A 17,237-nucleotide genomic window follows, 5' to 3' on the forward strand; every position below is an offset into this window, starting at 1 on the left:
GAAATTCATATGCTTCACACAGTCTCTTGTTTATTTTCATTTTGTTCTGTTGACTACAAATTGCATGTTGGTTACTTGCTCTTTGAAATTGTTTTTTACCTGCTTTGAGCACTGTTTATCAGAAAGCCAGGCTTTACACATTTTAAATGTTGCATGATTAGGACTTTTCAGATCTATAGAGTCGGAACTAGGATGCTTGAGAAATACTGTATGTATTTATATGCAGCTTTTAAAGAAGATGACAGTAATAAAAACATAATAAAATAGAATACAGTTCTCGGTGATGCAGCATAAATTGTTGACTGGGGGAAAATCACATAGTTTTACATCATGGTGAAACATTTAAAAGTTGTGAAAGAATAAGAACCTTGACCTGATAACAAAATTACCATAAAGAAGGTTCCAGGCTAGCCTTTCATAAGAGGGCATTCCAAAATTGGTGTGAAGGCATCAAGAAGGACTTCTTCCTTGTAGCACCAGCATTATTTCATTTTGTGGAGGCACCTGGAGCAGGGCTTCTGAAGAGAATCTTGGTAAATTTCAAATACCTTAGTCCCAAGCCATTAAGACTGTTTTTAAAAATATGTTAAAGGTCAATACGAACTCTAGAACTGCGCCAGGAAATAGATTGTCTTGGATATTTTTTTACCTACTCACTAAACTTTTGTTCTGTATTCAATCCTTCTGTTGTTGCCTTGCAGACAAAAGCAGCATATGTACTGTTCTACCAACGCAGAGATGGCAAGCTCAAGAAAAACCCATCTGCCTGCACAAGTACTAAGATGAAATCAGAAGAATGTGATGGCATGGATACTAATTGAGCCTATGTGACAGTCTCAACGGTCAAGTGCTAATTTGACAATCAGAGCTGATTTTGTTCCATCTCCAAAGCTCAAAGAGGAAGTCCAATATGGAAGTGCTTCGTGAGCAGTAATGATGGATAGCACAAGGGAGGCCATAAGATGACCACACTTAGGCATATCATAACGAAAGAGCTTTTAAACAAATTATATTTTGTCTATTCAATAAAGTGTTCTCTAAATCTCAACCTTGTATTTTGGCAGAAACTGTGTGAAACTGGGGATTATACTAGACAGCTGGAGCAGTGCATATTGAGGGATTTCTTTGTTGAATTGTAAGATGAAATTTTAAGATTGGGATGTAAATATGCTAGAGCTGAGGAAAAATATGTGCTTTAAAGCTTTATGCATTGTTGAAAATGCATGGAAATATGGAGGACACTTCTGAAGTGGATATTTGGCTTGTGCTTCAGTCTTGTATAAAACATATTGCCACCACGCCTCTGTAAGTGGACTGCTGACAAGCATGGTGAGCTTGTGTGCACTTTTGAAAAAAGGTGTTTGGCTTAACCAATGGTGTCCCCATATAAGATTCTGTTGGCTAATCTGTAGGAACCATCTCACTCTCCCCCCCCCCCCCCCCCCCCCGTCGTCATGTTCTATGCAAATAGGGCAACTCTTTGGGAGTGAACTATAGCCATTTCCCATCTCAGAAGCAGTATTCATCCTTCACATCAATCCTTCATGAATTTCCTGTGCTCTGTATTTCTCCTTCAGCCCAAGTCTTCTTTGTCCACTTCACATGTTAAGCTACATATTGTTCAATGAAGAGACGTACTCTTCTTTTTACATGTCCTGTTAGAGAACTTTGTCACATATTCCAGGAGGACCAACCACTAATTCTTTTGTTTCTCTGCAGTGTTTTAGCATCATCCTGAAGCATTCAGAGCCCTTTCTTTCACAGTAGGCTTCAGAAATCAATTAGTGGCTTCTCTCCTGGATGATCTCCAACTTGCTATATTTTCCACCAGCCAGTTCATGTCCATTTCTAATCAGCTGCGTCATGTTGCTCTTATACCTCATTGCAAGCCTTTCCTCAATTCATTAAGATGGTATGAAGAAACATGGCTGCTGATCTCCATGATCTGCAGCAGCATAAGCAAAAAAGAGCAGGGGGTATAGCCAGATTGTCATTTAGCAGAATTTATTGAAAGTGGGTTGGATGCTTATCTGTAGCCTTTAGCAGATGGGCCCTCATTGCTGTCAGCTGCATTCTGCTCACTGATAATCTTCCAAATTATTTGCAGGATAGGACTTCTGAAGCACTGAAATTTGAGTTGTTTGATTCAGGTGCCATTTTTAATTGGTTTGAGGTTTTACCTCACTGGGATCTTCTTTGTTTTTTTTCTTGCACACTTGGAATGATGGGTGGGTGGCAGTTAGAATTATTTAAAGGGTAAGTTCAAACTGTAGCACTGCATTATTTTGGTTTTGCTCTTTTCCTGATGTTTTGGGTTATATTTTCTTTTGGAGTGTGACATTTAGATAGAAAAGGAAACAAATATTTAAAAGGAAAAACCAGTTTATTGAAACCATGTGTATTTCTGCTCCATACTGAAGTAGGAAACTATACTGCTTGTTGTATGGCCAGAGCACACATTTGTGTTTAGTGATTTGGGGCTCCTGAACTAAATTTCTTCTAAATGCTGTAAAGATGGTGGTAGGAACCTGGATTTGCTTTTCTTCAGGCGGGATCCTAGCTGGTGTGTATATTCTGTATAGTGTCAAAATCTGGTTTTAGACTAGCACTTTGTAAGTGACTGGCTTTATTGTATAAAAGGAAAATAAAATAAAATGAGTGAATTGCATTAAGTGTGGGTTTTCAAGTGTTTCCACACAGTGAATCAATATTTAGAATAAATGCTCAAATCCGCAATCCTACTTGCTAATAGAGCAACCTTTTTTTGTTTTTGTTTTTTGAGGATGAATCTGTGTTGGAATATAACAGTGGCATGCAGTCTTGCTGAGCAGCCTCTTGTAACTATACTATTTAAGCTAGAATTATATGCAAGTTTAACTGTCACAGTCCAGTACTTAAACCACTATACTACACTGGTTCCTAATATTACGTATGATGTCATTAGTTCCTGTGATGACATTTCCTGATTAGATGTGTGGGCAGAGTTGGCATCTGGGTTTGCCACAGTTTCCACACTCAATTTTTTGATTCCTGTGGACATTCTCACATAGGACTCTTTCACAGGAGGGAAAATTGGAGGGTTAAAGTGGTCCCAATGCTGGGTCATTCAGGATTTAGAGACAAATTCACAGCTTCTTATGCACGCAATCCGGACGAAATCTAGGGAGAATGTAAGTCAATCAGGAAATAAGCAAATTTGCAAAACTACCGGATTTACGTTTCCATTTTGCTTGTGAATTGACTTCCTTTACATAATGCACATTGTGAACAATGCAAGCCTCCAGATTTATTCGGTTTCCTGATTTCCCAAGTTACCTTGGGAGGGAGGGAGGGAGGGAGGGAGGACATGCCCTGGAAAAGGAGGGCATGGAATCAGGCAGACCTATGGAGTTTGCAAAGGGAAACACATTTTGTGGCTTCTGAGGATTCCCCCCCATCCCCTCCCCTCCCTGGAGCATATGGGGGGGTCACTTGTGGAAATGACAGTTTTGAGCATGCTCAGGAAAGGTATTTCTATGCTGGCAATGGGGATTTGTTTGTCTCCTTTTGATAACCAAATCCACATTGGACCCACTTTAATGTGTTTTTAACCCCTTGTTGTGCTCTGTGTGTGATAACCAATAGCAAAAGCGCTTGCTTTTGTGGGATGCCAGCATTTTAACCATTTTTGGGATGGAACAGAGATGCAGCCAGGATTTTAGGAAGGGGGGGTCCAGACTAAGTGCCACCATTATAATGGGGCTTGGGTGCGGCGGCGCAGCAGCACACACCATTCATTTTTCTAATGGAAGGGGGGGGTCCAGACCCCAAGATCCCCCCCCCCTTGGCTACGTCCCTGGATGGAAGCACATATGTTGACGTGTGATAAAGTCCATAGTCTGCTATATAGGTCTGTCCCTGGGCTTTCCTCTCCACCAAATGCATCTGAGGAAGTAGACTCAAATCTACCAAAGCTCGTGCTACCAAATTCTATCTTTCAGTTAGTCTCAAACATGCTCCAGGATCCCTTTGCATATTATTTCCTGTTTCCAAACCTTAAAAAGGGTTTTAAAGGAAGGAAATTTTAAAATGACTCAGAGATGATAGCAGCAACAAAGCAGTATTTCAGTGAACAGACATCAGATTTATTATTTTTTGGAAGGATTAAAGAAACTGAAGAAATTATGTACCAAGTGTGTCAAACTTGAGGATGAATATGTGGAATAGCTTGTAAATCTCATGGCTTGGTCATTCCAGCCCAGCTGCATCAGGCCTGAAAGAAGAGCCCTCCCCTCCATCCACCATCATCCACAGGGAGAGTAAGGCAACCCAGCTCCATCAGGCCTTGCCTAAAAGAAGAAAGCCCTCCCTCCACCATCAAGAGGGAGGGAAGGACAGGCCAGCTCCATTGGACCTAATCAGAATAAGAAGGGCCCTCCCTCCAGTCCATCTGCCCTGGTCCAGGCCTCAGAGAGAGAGAAGATCTGCTGGACTTCCCCCTTCCCCACTGCCATTCCCATCTCCTTTTGTGTCTTGTCTCTTTAGATTGTAAGCCTGAGGGCAGGGAAACATCTAACAATTTGTAAGCCACTCTGATACCGTTTTGGCTGAACAGCGGGGTGTAAATATTATTCTCTTCTTGGTGAGGCCACTACTTTTTCCCTTGTATATTAAAGCCCCTTTATAATACTTACTGCTAAATAAAATGGTGGGAACTTACAACTCCAATAATTAAAAAAATATGGATAATTTAACTTCTTGGGATGATGTGAATTCTACTCCATACTGCCTGAAAAGCATTTCCAGAGTATGTGTATAAAATAGTATTTATTGGTACAACAATTACTCAAAATTAACTTTAGACTTTGCATTTGAAGTACATGTACTTTCTTCTTTGTGGTCTCTGTGAATCACACAAATGAGTAAATGTGTGCCTACGCAGCAAAGCTCAGAAACTCCTAGAATCTCTAGGCAAAACTTAGTTTGCAATTTCATGGCGGTAGCTCTGCCCACTCTATATATTGCCCCTGCTGATCCCGTTCTTCTTCAGTTCCTTCTTTCTGCCATATTTAGCAGATCGAGGAACTTGGCTAGCTCTGGTCATCCATTGCTAATGTCTCTCTGATAGTAAATCTCAGCTTTTTTTGGACAATTTGGTGTGTTTAACCAGTTAGTTCTTCTGGAAAATCCCCTCTGCCTCTGTTTGTGCCTCGTTTGACTTCAGCCCGCTCAATGACAACTCTTTGGCTTGCCCTTCGTGCCTCGTTGACTACGGTCTGTACTCTTCATTATTGCAATAATGGCTTCCTTTAAACGTACCAAATGTGGGGTCAAAATCCCAATTTCTGATGGGCATGACAAGTGTGTCCTCTGCCTCGGTGAGGCCCACAACACCAAGGCCTGCCCCGCTTGTGGAGCCATGACGACTCAGGCTCTAAAGAACAGGGATCAAAAGCTAAAGGCTTCCCTGCATGAAAGGCCCTTCGCCCAGCCACGGCTCCTTCCACTGACTCTCAAAGGGAGCAGTCTGAAAGATCTGCTGATTCCCAGAAGGATCAGCCTGGAAAGTCTGCTGAAAAGGAGGCTGACAACATTTCCAAGGAGACAGATAAGTCTCCCAAAGAAAAGTCTTGTAAGAGTGATGAATCCAAAAAGGCTGTAAAAAAAAACCATGCTGGTAAGCATGATAGACCTTCAAAATCCTCCGAATGGGAGGCTGCTCATTCTTCCAGACAGGCTCATTCTGTATCTCCCACACCAAAGTCAATACGTAAAGCTGCACCCAGTACCATTTTGGTTCCTGACGCCTCTGTCTCCGGGACAGCCCATCCAGTTCTGACTACAATCTCCCTCCCCTCGGTACCGACTGTACCAGCCTCTTCTCATCTGGTTGTAACAGAGGATGATTCGGGGATTGTTCACCTTGACACGGGATCTGAATCCGAAGGAGAAGTCCGTGATCCTGATCCTCCAGTGCTTACTCCCTCAATTAGGAGGGAGATGTCCCATATTAGATCTCCTCGTCAGGATCGGGCCAGTCTTGGCGCGGAAGTCACCAAGACCCAGACTGCCTTGGAGGACCCTGACAAGCACCTGTTCCAACACTATCCCGATCTGGTCCTCGACACTGAAGCGGGCAACTATCTTCTGCCAGTCAGCATCCAACAACTTCATCGGCACCTCTCGAAGCCAGGCTTGCCACGCATATCCTCTACAACTCAGATTCTGAGGAATCCTGTTCTTCCCAAGCCAGCCCTTCCAGCCCGTATGCAAGAGGTTTACACCAAGCTTCTACCTTTCCCTCCCAAGGGCTCTTCTGAGCATTACTCCAGGGGCTCTCACTCTCATTCTCCCACCCCAGAAGACATGGACAGAGCCCAATCTCCCTTGCGATTTGGGGAGCCTGAACCACCACCTCCTACCGATGATGTCATGTCCTTTTCGATCCATGTTATCCGGATGGTGGCTGCCTTCCAACTGGAAGTCACCCAGCCCGACGAAGACACTCTCAACCCAATTGAGCGTAGGATCCATGGCTCCATTCCAGCTCCACCATCTCTGGGATATCTGCCATCATTGGAGAAGATTGCAAAGAGGTCCTGGACCACCCCTGCAACTGTAGCTTCGACTTCACAAAATATAGAAAACCTCTATCGTACCTCCCCCTCTGGCCCAGGATTCAGGTTGCCGTGGGACACATGGCCTCAACCACATTCCTCGCCCCTTGGGCAAGACTCCACCCAAGACCATTCCAGTCCTGGTATCTCTCCGCATTTGACCCCATGAACGATCCCCTGTCCAAACTGCTCACCGTACCAAGATCAGTTCAAAGAGCCTTACACTGGTGTCTCGAACAGGATAATGTTTGTGTCGGGATGCCCTTCTTGCCTCCACAGCCAGAGATTACCCTGACCACAGACGCTTCCTTGGAGGGTTGGGGTGCACATGTCTTGGGCTTCATAATCAAGAATAAGTGGTCCACATCTAAAAAGCAACTGCACATCAATGAACGAGATGCTGGCTGTGGAAAAGCCTCTTAGAGCTTTACAAACACTCCTTGCCAACAAGGTAATACTTCTGACAGGCAACACCACCGTCATGTACTACTTGAACAAGCAAGGTGGGGACGAAGTCCCAGACACTCCTACAGATGATACTCCATATCTGGGATGGGTGCATTCACAACAGAATCCTCCTCTAATCCATTCACCTTCCTCGGTAGGAAAATGAATTGGCAGACCAGCTCAGCAGGTCCTCCAACCTGTGCCACTAGTGGCAGCTCCATCCTGAGATGGTGGACTACCTTTTCCATCTCTTGGGTGAACCAACAATCAACCTCTTTGCCTCCCACCTCAACACTCACTATGCAATGTTTTGCTCTCAAACCCGAGACCAGGCTCTCAAGGGGACGCCTTCCAACTCGAGTGGTCAGGAGAGCTGATGTATGCCTTCCCTCCATTTCCACTCATCACGAGGGTTGTAGCAAAGGTGACTTCAGACTGGACCAACGCCATCCTCATGACTTTGTGGTGGTTGAGGCAGCCATAGTTTGCCCCCCTCCTCCACCTGTCCAGAAAGACATTCCTCTGCTTGGAGTTACGGCCCGATCTCCTGTCCCTTCATGACGGTCGTGTTCTACACTAGGACATGGAGACTCTCCTTTTGGTAGCTTGGAGGATTCAGCCTTTGATACCGTGCCTGATTCCATCTGGACAGTAATTTTGGCTGTTCAGAAACCTTCCACGCAATGCTCATACCAATTTAAAAGGCACAAATTCCTAGATTTCCTCTCCTAGAAAGATATCTCTTCATCCCAAGCATCGATCCCGATGGTCCTGGAGTTTCTGATTATGCTAGCCGATTCGGGACTATGCTTGAACTCCATGAAATGCTGTCTGTCGCCAATTTGTTCCTACTTTCATTTGGAAGGCAAGCCTTCCCTCTTCAAGGACCCTCTTGTAAAGAGGTTCCTCCATAGGTTCAACAATCTCCACCCGCCATCTTTGGTCCAGACACTGGCATGGAGTCTAGACCTTGTGATTTCCTGCTTGACATCCAAGCCCTTTGAACCCATGGCCACCACAGACTTGAGGTTGCTGACCTGGAAAACAGTTTTCCTCGTGGCCATCACTTCTGCTTGCCATGCGAGCAAACTCTGTGCTTTGCGGGTGGACCAGCCCTACATCCAATTCCACAAGGACAAAGTGGTTCTCTGTACCAACATCACCTTTCTGCCAAAGGTGGTGTCGACTTTCCACATGAACCAAGACATTGTTTTGCCGACCCTGGCTCCGAACCCGACCGCCAATACCAAGTGCCAGTTGCACACCCTGGATGTTCAGAGCGCATTAGCCTTCTATTTAGACAGAACCTCAGGTTCAAGGCACTCCGAAGGACAGTTTGTCTGCTACTTGGAGGCCAAAAAGTGACTACCTGTGACTGCGCAGAGGTTTTCCAAATGGGTGGCTGGTACCATCCACCTCTGCTACGAACTGTCAGGTAGACCTCTTCCAGCTTGGGCTCGGATCCATGCAACTCAGGCAGTAGCTGCATCCTCCGCTTTTTTGATTGGGGTGCCCCTGGATGATGTCTGCAAAGCTGCTGTCTGGTCCCAGCCATTGACATTCATCAAGCACTACAGGCTGCACACCAGGGCCAGACAGGATGCAGCTTTCAGGAGGGCAGTGTTACTTTCTGGGTTACACTGAAATATGTGTTTGCATTCAGGTTCACAATGATTGTGTCATTTACATTGAAGTTTGTCTTTGCACTTAGGTTCTGAATGCACTGATCTTACCTTTTACAGTACTTGATTCTATGTCTACGCCATTGACATTCTGACATTATGGTTATGCACTTGCACTCTATCAGTGACTTTGACTTGCTTCTAATACTTGATTTGAGTGTTTCATTTATGCATTGCATATGATTCATACATGTACTGTTGTTAAATCCTTTGCTTGAAACCAAAGACTTTGACACTGTTTCTGTGCTGAATCCTTTACTTGAAACCAAAGTATTGACACTGTGCCTATAACAGATGCAAAGCCAATTGCACTTGCGTCCATAACTTTATTGTTGTTTAATAAAGACAACTTGTTTCAACTTTACAATTGGTGTCATGACACTCCCTCTTCCACTGACCGAAGCTTGTCAGTCTATCCATTTGTGCGATTCGCAGAGACCACAAAGAAGGAGGACAGGTTGCTTATCTGTAACAGTATTTCTTTGAGTGGTCATCTGCGAATTCATACAAATACTGCCCATCCTCCCCTCAGTGTCCTGCTCAGTTTGCCAGCTTCTGCTGTTGCTTTTGCGTGGCGTTTTCAGAACTGAAGAAGAGCAGGACAAGCAGGGGCAATATATATGGTGGGTGGAACTACAGCCAAAAAGTTGCAAACTAAGTTTTGCTTAGAGATTCTAGAAGTTTCCGAGTTTTGCTACACAGGCACACTTTTATCCATTTGTGTGAATTCGCAGATGACCACTCGAAGAAATACTGTTACGGGTAAGCAACCTGTGCATTTATGGTATGCTGCTTGGGAATCGTGGCCAAGATAGGAAATATGGGCTATTGTAGAATATGAACTATTGTAGAAGAATGATTATATTTTGAGGACTGTTTTGGTAACATAGGCCTGAAATATTTTTTACAATCCATGCTTAGCAATTAATTTGTTGTGCCACTTTGACTGAAACTGCTCAACTCTCATTATAAAAATTATCAACTAGTATAGTGCATTTTTTGAAACAAAACATACAAAAGTCTAAAATGCTGCAAACTCTAGTAGTACTGTATTTATCACCATGGATGAAGAATATTAATCAGGACATTCTTTATGAGAAAAGGATTAGATGTTTACAATAACACAGATTTAAATGTGTGTTGGATGCCATTGTACTGGGTATTCTAGAGAAGGTAGATGGAAATCTTATCCATATATCATAAGACATCAAGAAGGGCTCTGAACCTTACAAAAGCCAAAAAGGTGGTGACCTGCTAACAATATTTAATGCTTTAGCTTGCAAGACATCTGTTGTCTATGTTGCCTTCCCTGAATTAAGAAAAACGAAAGCTACAGAGATAAAGACAATTGTAATGCCACAAAAGGGCAATAGGCAAAAATCTTGACAGCCTATTTGTAATTCCTAAAGATGAAATACTGTTTAATTTAAATGAATATATGCAAAGGAAGTCTAAATCCTAATAAAAAGACTCGCAGTAGGAGGCATGACTCATTAGAAAGAAAATAATGCTAGGAAAGGTAAATGTTAGTAGGCAGAGGAGAAGACCGCACGCCAGATGGCTAGACTCATTCAGGGAGATCATGGGACTGAATTTGCAGGACCTGAGCAGGACAATGAGATCCAGTGTAGCATAGCAGTATGACTTTTGGACTATGAATCTAGAGACCAGGATTGGATCCCCAACTCAGCCATGAAACCCACTGGTGACCACGTGCATGTCATATGTTCTCAGCCTTGGGAAGGCAGTGTCAAACATCCTCTGATGAAATCTGGCCATGAAAACCCCATGATACCCTGCCTTAGGGTTGCTATAAGTTGGAAATGACTTGAAGGCACACAACGCACACACACAAGCAAAGCAGAAGGGGACAAGAGGACGTCTCATCCACAGAGTCGCCACGAGTCAGGGTCAATTCAAGGCCAGTTAACAAAAACAACATGGGTAAAATGACTAAGGGCTGCCAAGAAAGAAATGCCTGCGACAAAAACTTTGTGATTTGACAAGTATAGGGTGGGAAATATCAGACCTGACAACATTGTAGGAGGAGGGCAGTTTAAAAGCCACTGTATTCAAAGGCAGTTCTTTGTGGTCCCTGTGAATCACACATATGGATTATCCCATGCCTGCACTGTATAACCCCATTTGTGTGATCTGTCTTGACTTTACAGATGATCACTACAGTTACAGGTAAGCAACTACAGTTACAGGTAAACAACCTCTATGTAAAGAGATCTTGCAGCACCTTTGAGACTGACTGAAAGAAAGCCATTGGCACCATAAGCTTCCATAGATCATGTAGGTCTACTTCCTCAGGTGGATTTGGTGGAGACCAAACGCACCTGAGGAAGCAGACTGAAGCCTCAGAAAGCTCATGTTGCCAACTTCTTTCTTTCAGTCAGTCTCAAAGGTGCTATGATATCTCTCAACTTACTGATTTTACAGACTAGCATGGCTATGTGAAGTCGAAGGCTTTCATGGCCGGCATCCATAGTTTTTTTGTGGGTTTTTCAGCCCATGTGGCCATGTTCTAGAAGAGTTTATTCCCAGGAATAAACTCTTCTAGAACATGGCCACAAAGCCCCCCGCCCAAAAAAAAAACACCCCACAAAAAATTATAACATGGCCATGTTTTTGAATTCTGACAATAAGGGAAACAACTGGACCTCCTCCTCCTCCTCCTTTGTGGTGTCTATGAAATCACACAAATCACAGACACAGGAGACCCCCATTTGTGTGATTCCACAGAGTGCTCAAAAAATGAAGGTGACAGGTAAGGAGCCTGTCCTTTGGTGGAGCACTAGGCCCTCTTTGAGCTGTTGGGTGAAAGGCACCGAGGGCTGAACCTGAGGAAGCGGTTCCAATGGAGGCAAAGGTTCCGTGGCAGTTGGAGCTTCCGTCGGGGAGAGGAGGGGCCCAGGAGACTCCCAGGACCAGCTGATGACACCAGGGTTGAACAAGGGCCTTGGCGCACTCCCTTCTCTGCCCTCCATTTCTCTCGCATTCAAGACACCTTGGTAAACAGGTGAATTCACACTTGGTTTCTCCAGGTGGTTTTGTGCTTGGTCCCCAGAGGGCACTTCAAGTGGGTTAGTGCTCCTTCAAACTGACCAGTTGTCCACCTGTGTAGACACAAGCAGCTTGTTTAAAATTTTAAAAGGGTGGATGTTGATACTCTTTTCAATACACAATGAGGCAACGTCATTTGTTTTCATGGCTTCATTTACAAACAGAGGAGACCAACTGAATGGAGTTTGTGAACCTGATCTTATTCAGCGTGAAGCAGTGGTTGGGCCTTGCTTGGGCAAAACAGCCCTCAGGCATCCTTCACTTAAAACAGATATGGGGAACCTATCACCTTCCAGATGCTTTGAGTTTCAGCTCCCAGAACCCCTAGTCAGCATGGTCAATGGTAAGAGACTGTGAAAGCTGTAATCTAAAATGGTGGTTACCACACTTTGGTCCTTCAGATATTTTGGATCTCATCTCCCAGAAGTCTCAGTCAACATGGCTGATGGTCAGGAATACTGGGAGCTGAAGTTCTAAACACCTAAACGTCAATGTTTGAGAAGTACTGGTCTAAAAAATTGGAGACCCAGAGGGTACATGAAGTTTTATGATGCAGACACCAATACTAAGATATACTGCAGATTGTAGAATCATAGGGTTGGAAGGTACCCTAAGTCAGCCCCCTGCCATGCAGGAATACATAATCAAAGCACCTCCTGTGACAGACGGCCATCCAGTCTCTGTTTAAAAACCTCCAAGAAAGGAGATGCCACTCTCTGTGGAAATGTGTGTTCTACTGTCAAACAGCTCTTACTGTTGGGAAGTTCTCCTGATGTTGAGGTGGAATCTCTTTTCCTGTAGCTTGCATCCATTGTTCCAGGTCTTAGTTTCTGGAGCAGTAGAAAACCAGTTTGCTCCATCTTCAATAGGACAGCTCTTCAAATATTTAAACATGGCTGTCATGTCACCTCTTAGCCATCTCTTCTTCAGTTGCTTCTCTTAGGGCATGGTTTTCAGATGGGCCCTTATTGCTTAAAAACACTAAGGGTTTTACAGTGGGCCCTTTGTATCCACTGGGGTTTGGTAGGATACACACACATACACACACACACGGATCCCACCATCTATGGATGCTCAAGTCTCATTGTAAACAACGGCATAGTAAAATGGCATCCCTTACATAAAATGGCAAAATCAACATTTGCTTGTTGGAATTTATATATTTTTTAAAAATATTTTCAAACCATGGATGGTTGAATCCATGGATAAGAAATTAATGGATATGGAGGGCCAATTCCCAACTGGTTTATTTCATTCATTAACCAAACACTTGACTAGACAATGAGATACTTCTCCCTTTTAGGTGAGATGTCGGAAAAGCTAAGTCGGTGTCGTAAGGAGCTTGCTGCTGCAATTGGCCGAGCAATGGAAGATCTCTCCATTCCTCTTTCCGCTTCCCCAAATTCTGCTACTGACCAGAAGAACTCTGACTTGCTGACAGCACAGTCCCCTACGCTCTCCAATGAAGAATTATTTAGCCAGAAGGGAAAAACTACCCCACCCACTGTGGATTGCCCCCAGCTCTCTTTACCAATGGTTTCTACACCTGAAAAAGAGAATCCCCTCCTCAGGCCAAACCTAATTCCAGTGACTATGGCCCCCAGCATGCCATATTCAAAACGGGAACCCCTGACAAGCAAGGAAAACACGAAGATACATCCTCCAATTTTCATAGCCGACAGGCAGTTTTTTCTCAACTTAGAAGAAAGCAAGGGGAGAAAACGATATCTAAGGTATGCTTTTCCTGTCATGGCCTTATTTTCTCTTTTGTGATGAAAACCATCTGAACATCCATTTTTTTATGGTTGTTGATTTGAATCCTGCTAGTCAAAAGGACTGATGCTAGAGTTCTATATATTTTGGCATTTGAAGCATCCAAGTGGTAAAAAGGATGACTGAGGGTTGGCTTCCTATTGGTGGGACTCAAAATATGATAGGGAAAGGTTCCATAAGCAGAACATTAGCGAGACCTGGATTAATTCTCCCCTTCCTCCCACACACATACATTTTGCTCCTGCCTGTAAGCTACTGCCACCTACTACAATAACAGCTATCTTGTGGTTCTCTGAGATGGGCAGGACCAGCCCTCTGATGAAGGCATAAATTAAGCATGTCATCTTTGAAACAGAGGCACCTGCACTATGGTAATGAGTTCAATTTAATTATGTGGGGGAGAATACAGGCAAAAACAACTCACTGGAATATTTCTCGTTTTCTTCAAAAGGATTGTTGGCCCAGGCCTTTACTGTATGAGTAGACCTTGTAGCAAAATCTTAAAATGCATCACAAACCTACACCCACCTATAGTTTTTTGGGGCTATGTGATCATATTCTGGAAGAGTTTATTCCTGATGTTTCGCCAGCATCTATGGCTGGTATCTTCAGAGACCTACTGGGAATTAAGCTCCATTTCCCTTTAAGATAGTATTATCTCAGGTGTGTGAAAGATGGTAGTATTAAGCCAGACCTCTGTGGGTAACATATGTCAGTGTAATCATTTAATGGACACTGTGTAAGGAGATATTCACTATCACCTTTTGCAATGCCCCCTTACCTTGCTGAAACAGTAGATCGATAGTACCAGGGCAATTCCTAATAGCAATCAGTGTCCAGAGAGGCACCCAGGGACACTCTAGCTATAGTTGAGGGAAAGGGAATAGTTGTCACTCTCCTAGCCCTCCAGCATCATGTTGTATAAGTTTCATTGGAAGTCCAGAAAAGCAACAGCTGTCCTTTCCTCAAATGCAAGAGCAGTTGGGCAGTGCCTGGGCACCTCTCTGCTCCCTCAGCCAGCAATTATCTGTTAGGTTGCAGCTTGGCACTGTCAAGCTGTGTTGAGCAGCTTTGAAATGGGAGCCTAGTCTAGTAACAATGGCAAAGCTTTGTGCTCTACTGCATTACTATTACATCTCAGCTGGAATCTGCTAAATGTTATGTCACAAGTAATAGCAAGAATGTACTTGGCAGTTTTCTACTTTGGGTAAAGAAATTAATTTGATCATCTTCTCTTGCATGTTGTCATAATTTTGCCATTCGTTTCTGAAACACCCTCTTTTTTTAGCCACAAACAAAAATAATTGTAATCCATATCCTTTCCTATGGGATGGGAAGGGATTAATTATAACATATTACTCACACTTCATCTTTCCCCAAATATAGATCCCACTAAGACTACTAAGACTAATATTTGACTAACATTGCTACAGACACGATCATTTGTTGAAATCATGCCAGTGTTAATTTTCACATTAAACCAACTATTTCCTAAACATCACCTTCCTGAACATTAGACTGTCCATGTCCTTCTGATTTAATAACCCTGTAGCTGGTAGTATATGTAGACACTTTGCCCAGTGTTAGACACATTTGGTCTTAACATACATAAGAAGCTATACCGGTCTTCTTAAAAAAGTAATCAGAAACCCAAACTGTATGTGGAGATCAACCACATTTAATAAACTGTAGAACATGTACTCTGCAAAATATTTCTTGTAGTATGGAAAGCTGTCTTGTATTGTTCAATTAAAAGTGTGTTTCTGATGTTTAGCAAAATTGATGAAACGTCCATGAAGTCGGAAACAAGTATAACTGACAGTGACAGCACTCCACAGAATTTGAAAGATCTTGCTGATATGAGTAGTAAGTAATGCCAGCCCTGATACATGGGTATGGCTCCTTTTTAAAAACTAAGCAATCATGATGCCTGTAGAAACAGTTTGGGCCTATATACCAGTTTTATAGAACTTGTTGTGAGGCACCCTTACCCTTTCTTTGGGAGATATGTGGCTTGCACAGCTGTAATTTTTTAATATTGATTTTAACTAACAGCTGCTAGAATTAATGCATTACTCAGCAATGATTATGTTTGCTGCTGTGTACCTTTAAGTCATTTTTGACATTGTGATGAACCTATCATGAGGTTTTCTTGGCATGTTTCTTCAGAGGGGTTTGCCATTGCCATCCTATGAGGCTGAGAGAATATGATTTGCCCAAGGCCACCCAGTGGGTTTACATGGCTGAGCCAGGATTTGAACTCTGATCTCCAGAGTCCTAGCCCAACACTCAAACCACAGGTATATAACAGCAAATAGTTTCCACAGTCTGTCAGCCTACAAAGGGAGACCCATGCACTTTCTGAGAAAGGCTGTTACAAGCCAAGGGAAGGACAACACATAGCCCTCCAGATGTTGGATTGCAGCTTGGAATGGAAGCTGCAGTCCATCATCTGAAGTGCCACATGTTCCTATCCCTGCTGCAAGCCACTGTGACCAGTTTATCCATAATCTAGAATCACCCCATTCACTTACAGCTGGTATGTACACTTCCTCACAAATGTGGATTGGAATTAATCTGAATGTCTGAAGGTTTGTTCAATCTAATAGCTCTCAACAAACCTACAGACATTCAGAATAATTTCAATCCACATTTGTGAGGAAGTGTTAACTTTTAGAAGAGACCTGAGAGTGGTGGTTTCTCTCTCCCTACAATTAAAAAGTAGTGTACTTGCTCTGACTTAATGTATTAGTCAAATGTTTGCAGGCTTGCTGGAAGTAATTAACTGAAAATAATTTTGACTGCATGTTCTGATATAAGCAATTCTGTTAGGGATTATAAGCAGATATAGTTTTCCTTTACATGTGTGGATGGACTCTTTAGATGCTGCAGAGGTTGGTATTCCCTTCTTCCCTCTGCAATATCTCAAATGCCCCTTGACTTACTGAAAGCATTTGAAGTCCCGCTCCCCACTGCCAGTTTGTGTTTTGTAGCAACCAGGTAGGATCAACATCCCCATAGCCTGATGTGAACAAAGACACCGAGATCCACTGGGGTCCTTCAGAAACCTCAGTATTATTGTAATCACTTCACCTCTTGCTACTGGGGCATAGCCAGACACATCTGCAACCATGCCAGCTTTTCAAGCATGGCCATGCAAAGACAGCTTCAGAGAGTAGGGGTGGTATACGGGTCAGCCTAGTGTATATCCACATGCAGGCGTATGATGAATCATACAGGATTTCAGCATTTGTACTAACTTAATAAAATTGTGAAAATGATCTGGATGACTAATGTACTATATTCTTTTTACCTTGAAGATAACCCAGATATGTGGCCAGCAAAGCTTCAAAGGAAGCTTGATTTTGAAAATGAACTGCAGGAAGTGTCTAGACTGTCAAGTGAACTATTTTCTCTAGATGCATCCTCAGTCCTTGATATGGATGTGAGTAGTTTCAGAAAGGTCCTGGAGTACAGCACAGAGGATGAAGCAATTATTGAAACACTGCTAGACATGGAAGAGGAATACAGACTGAACAGCTCCACCTTGCACCAGCTGCACTAGAGAGGCCAGTGTGAGGTGTGAACTATCTTAAGCTTTGAAAGTTGCACTTCTGAACCATGGAATATTTGGCAAATGATCCAGCCTATTGTAAGATGAACTAATAAA

General features: G+C 43.2%; 2 protein-coding genes across 4 annotated transcripts in view; both read left to right on the forward strand.

Moving 5' to 3' along the window:
* Positions 1 to 2,668, forward strand: part of LOC149321646 (ubiquitin carboxyl-terminal hydrolase 4-like) — a 46,255-nt gene extending 43,587 nt beyond the window's left edge. Inside the window, exon 22 of the mRNA XM_089526154.1 lies at positions 702 to 2,668. Within this exon, the coding sequence (XP_089382280.1) occupies positions 702 to 821 (120 nt within the window). The 3' untranslated portion in view covers positions 822 to 2,668. The remainder of the gene's footprint in view (positions 1 to 701) is intronic.
* Positions 2,669 to 11,621: 8,953 nt separating this feature from the next.
* CUNH3orf62 (chromosome unknown C3orf62 homolog) lies at positions 11,622 to 17,224 on the forward strand. 3 transcript variants are annotated; one of them, XM_089526241.1, is made up of 4 exons: positions 11,622 to 11,750; positions 13,098 to 13,527; positions 15,342 to 15,433; positions 16,888 to 17,224. In XM_089526241.1, the coding sequence occupies exons 2-4, from the start codon at positions 13,103 to 13,105 to the stop codon at positions 17,130 to 17,132; spliced, it is 762 nt and encodes a 253-aa protein (XP_089382367.1). In that variant the 5' UTR covers positions 11,622 to 11,750; positions 13,098 to 13,102; the 3' UTR covers positions 17,133 to 17,224. The 3 variants fall into 3 exon arrangements, with proteins under 3 accessions (XP_089382367.1, XP_089382377.1, XP_089382359.1); XM_089526251.1 differs by having other exon boundaries at positions 11,622 to 11,742; XM_089526233.1 differs by lacking the exon at positions 11,622 to 11,750 and adding an exon at positions 11,781 to 12,137.
* The last annotated feature ends 13 nt before the right edge of the window (positions 17,225 to 17,237 follow it).

This window comes from Sceloporus occidentalis, unplaced genomic scaffold (assembly GCF_023333645.1).
Source record: "Sceloporus occidentalis isolate IW3139 unplaced genomic scaffold, rSceOcc1.0.p SCAF_1, whole genome shotgun sequence".
NCBI lineage: Eukaryota > Metazoa > Chordata > Lepidosauria > Squamata > Phrynosomatidae > Sceloporus > Sceloporus occidentalis.

Excerpts from the sequence above, each read along its gene's own strand:
- CUNH3orf62 (XM_089526233.1), top strand. The coding sequence starts at position 11,891 with ATGTTGATACTCTTTTCAATACACAATGAGGCAACGTCATTTGTTTTC. Across the intron at positions 12,138-13,097 it reads CCTAGTCAGCATGGTCAATG|GTGAGATGTCGGAAAAGCTA; the intron begins GTAAGAGACTGT and ends TCTCCCTTTTAG. Across the intron at positions 13,528-15,341 it reads GGGAGAAAACGATATCTAAG|CAAAATTGATGAAACGTCCA; the intron begins GTATGCTTTTCC and ends TCTGATGTTTAG.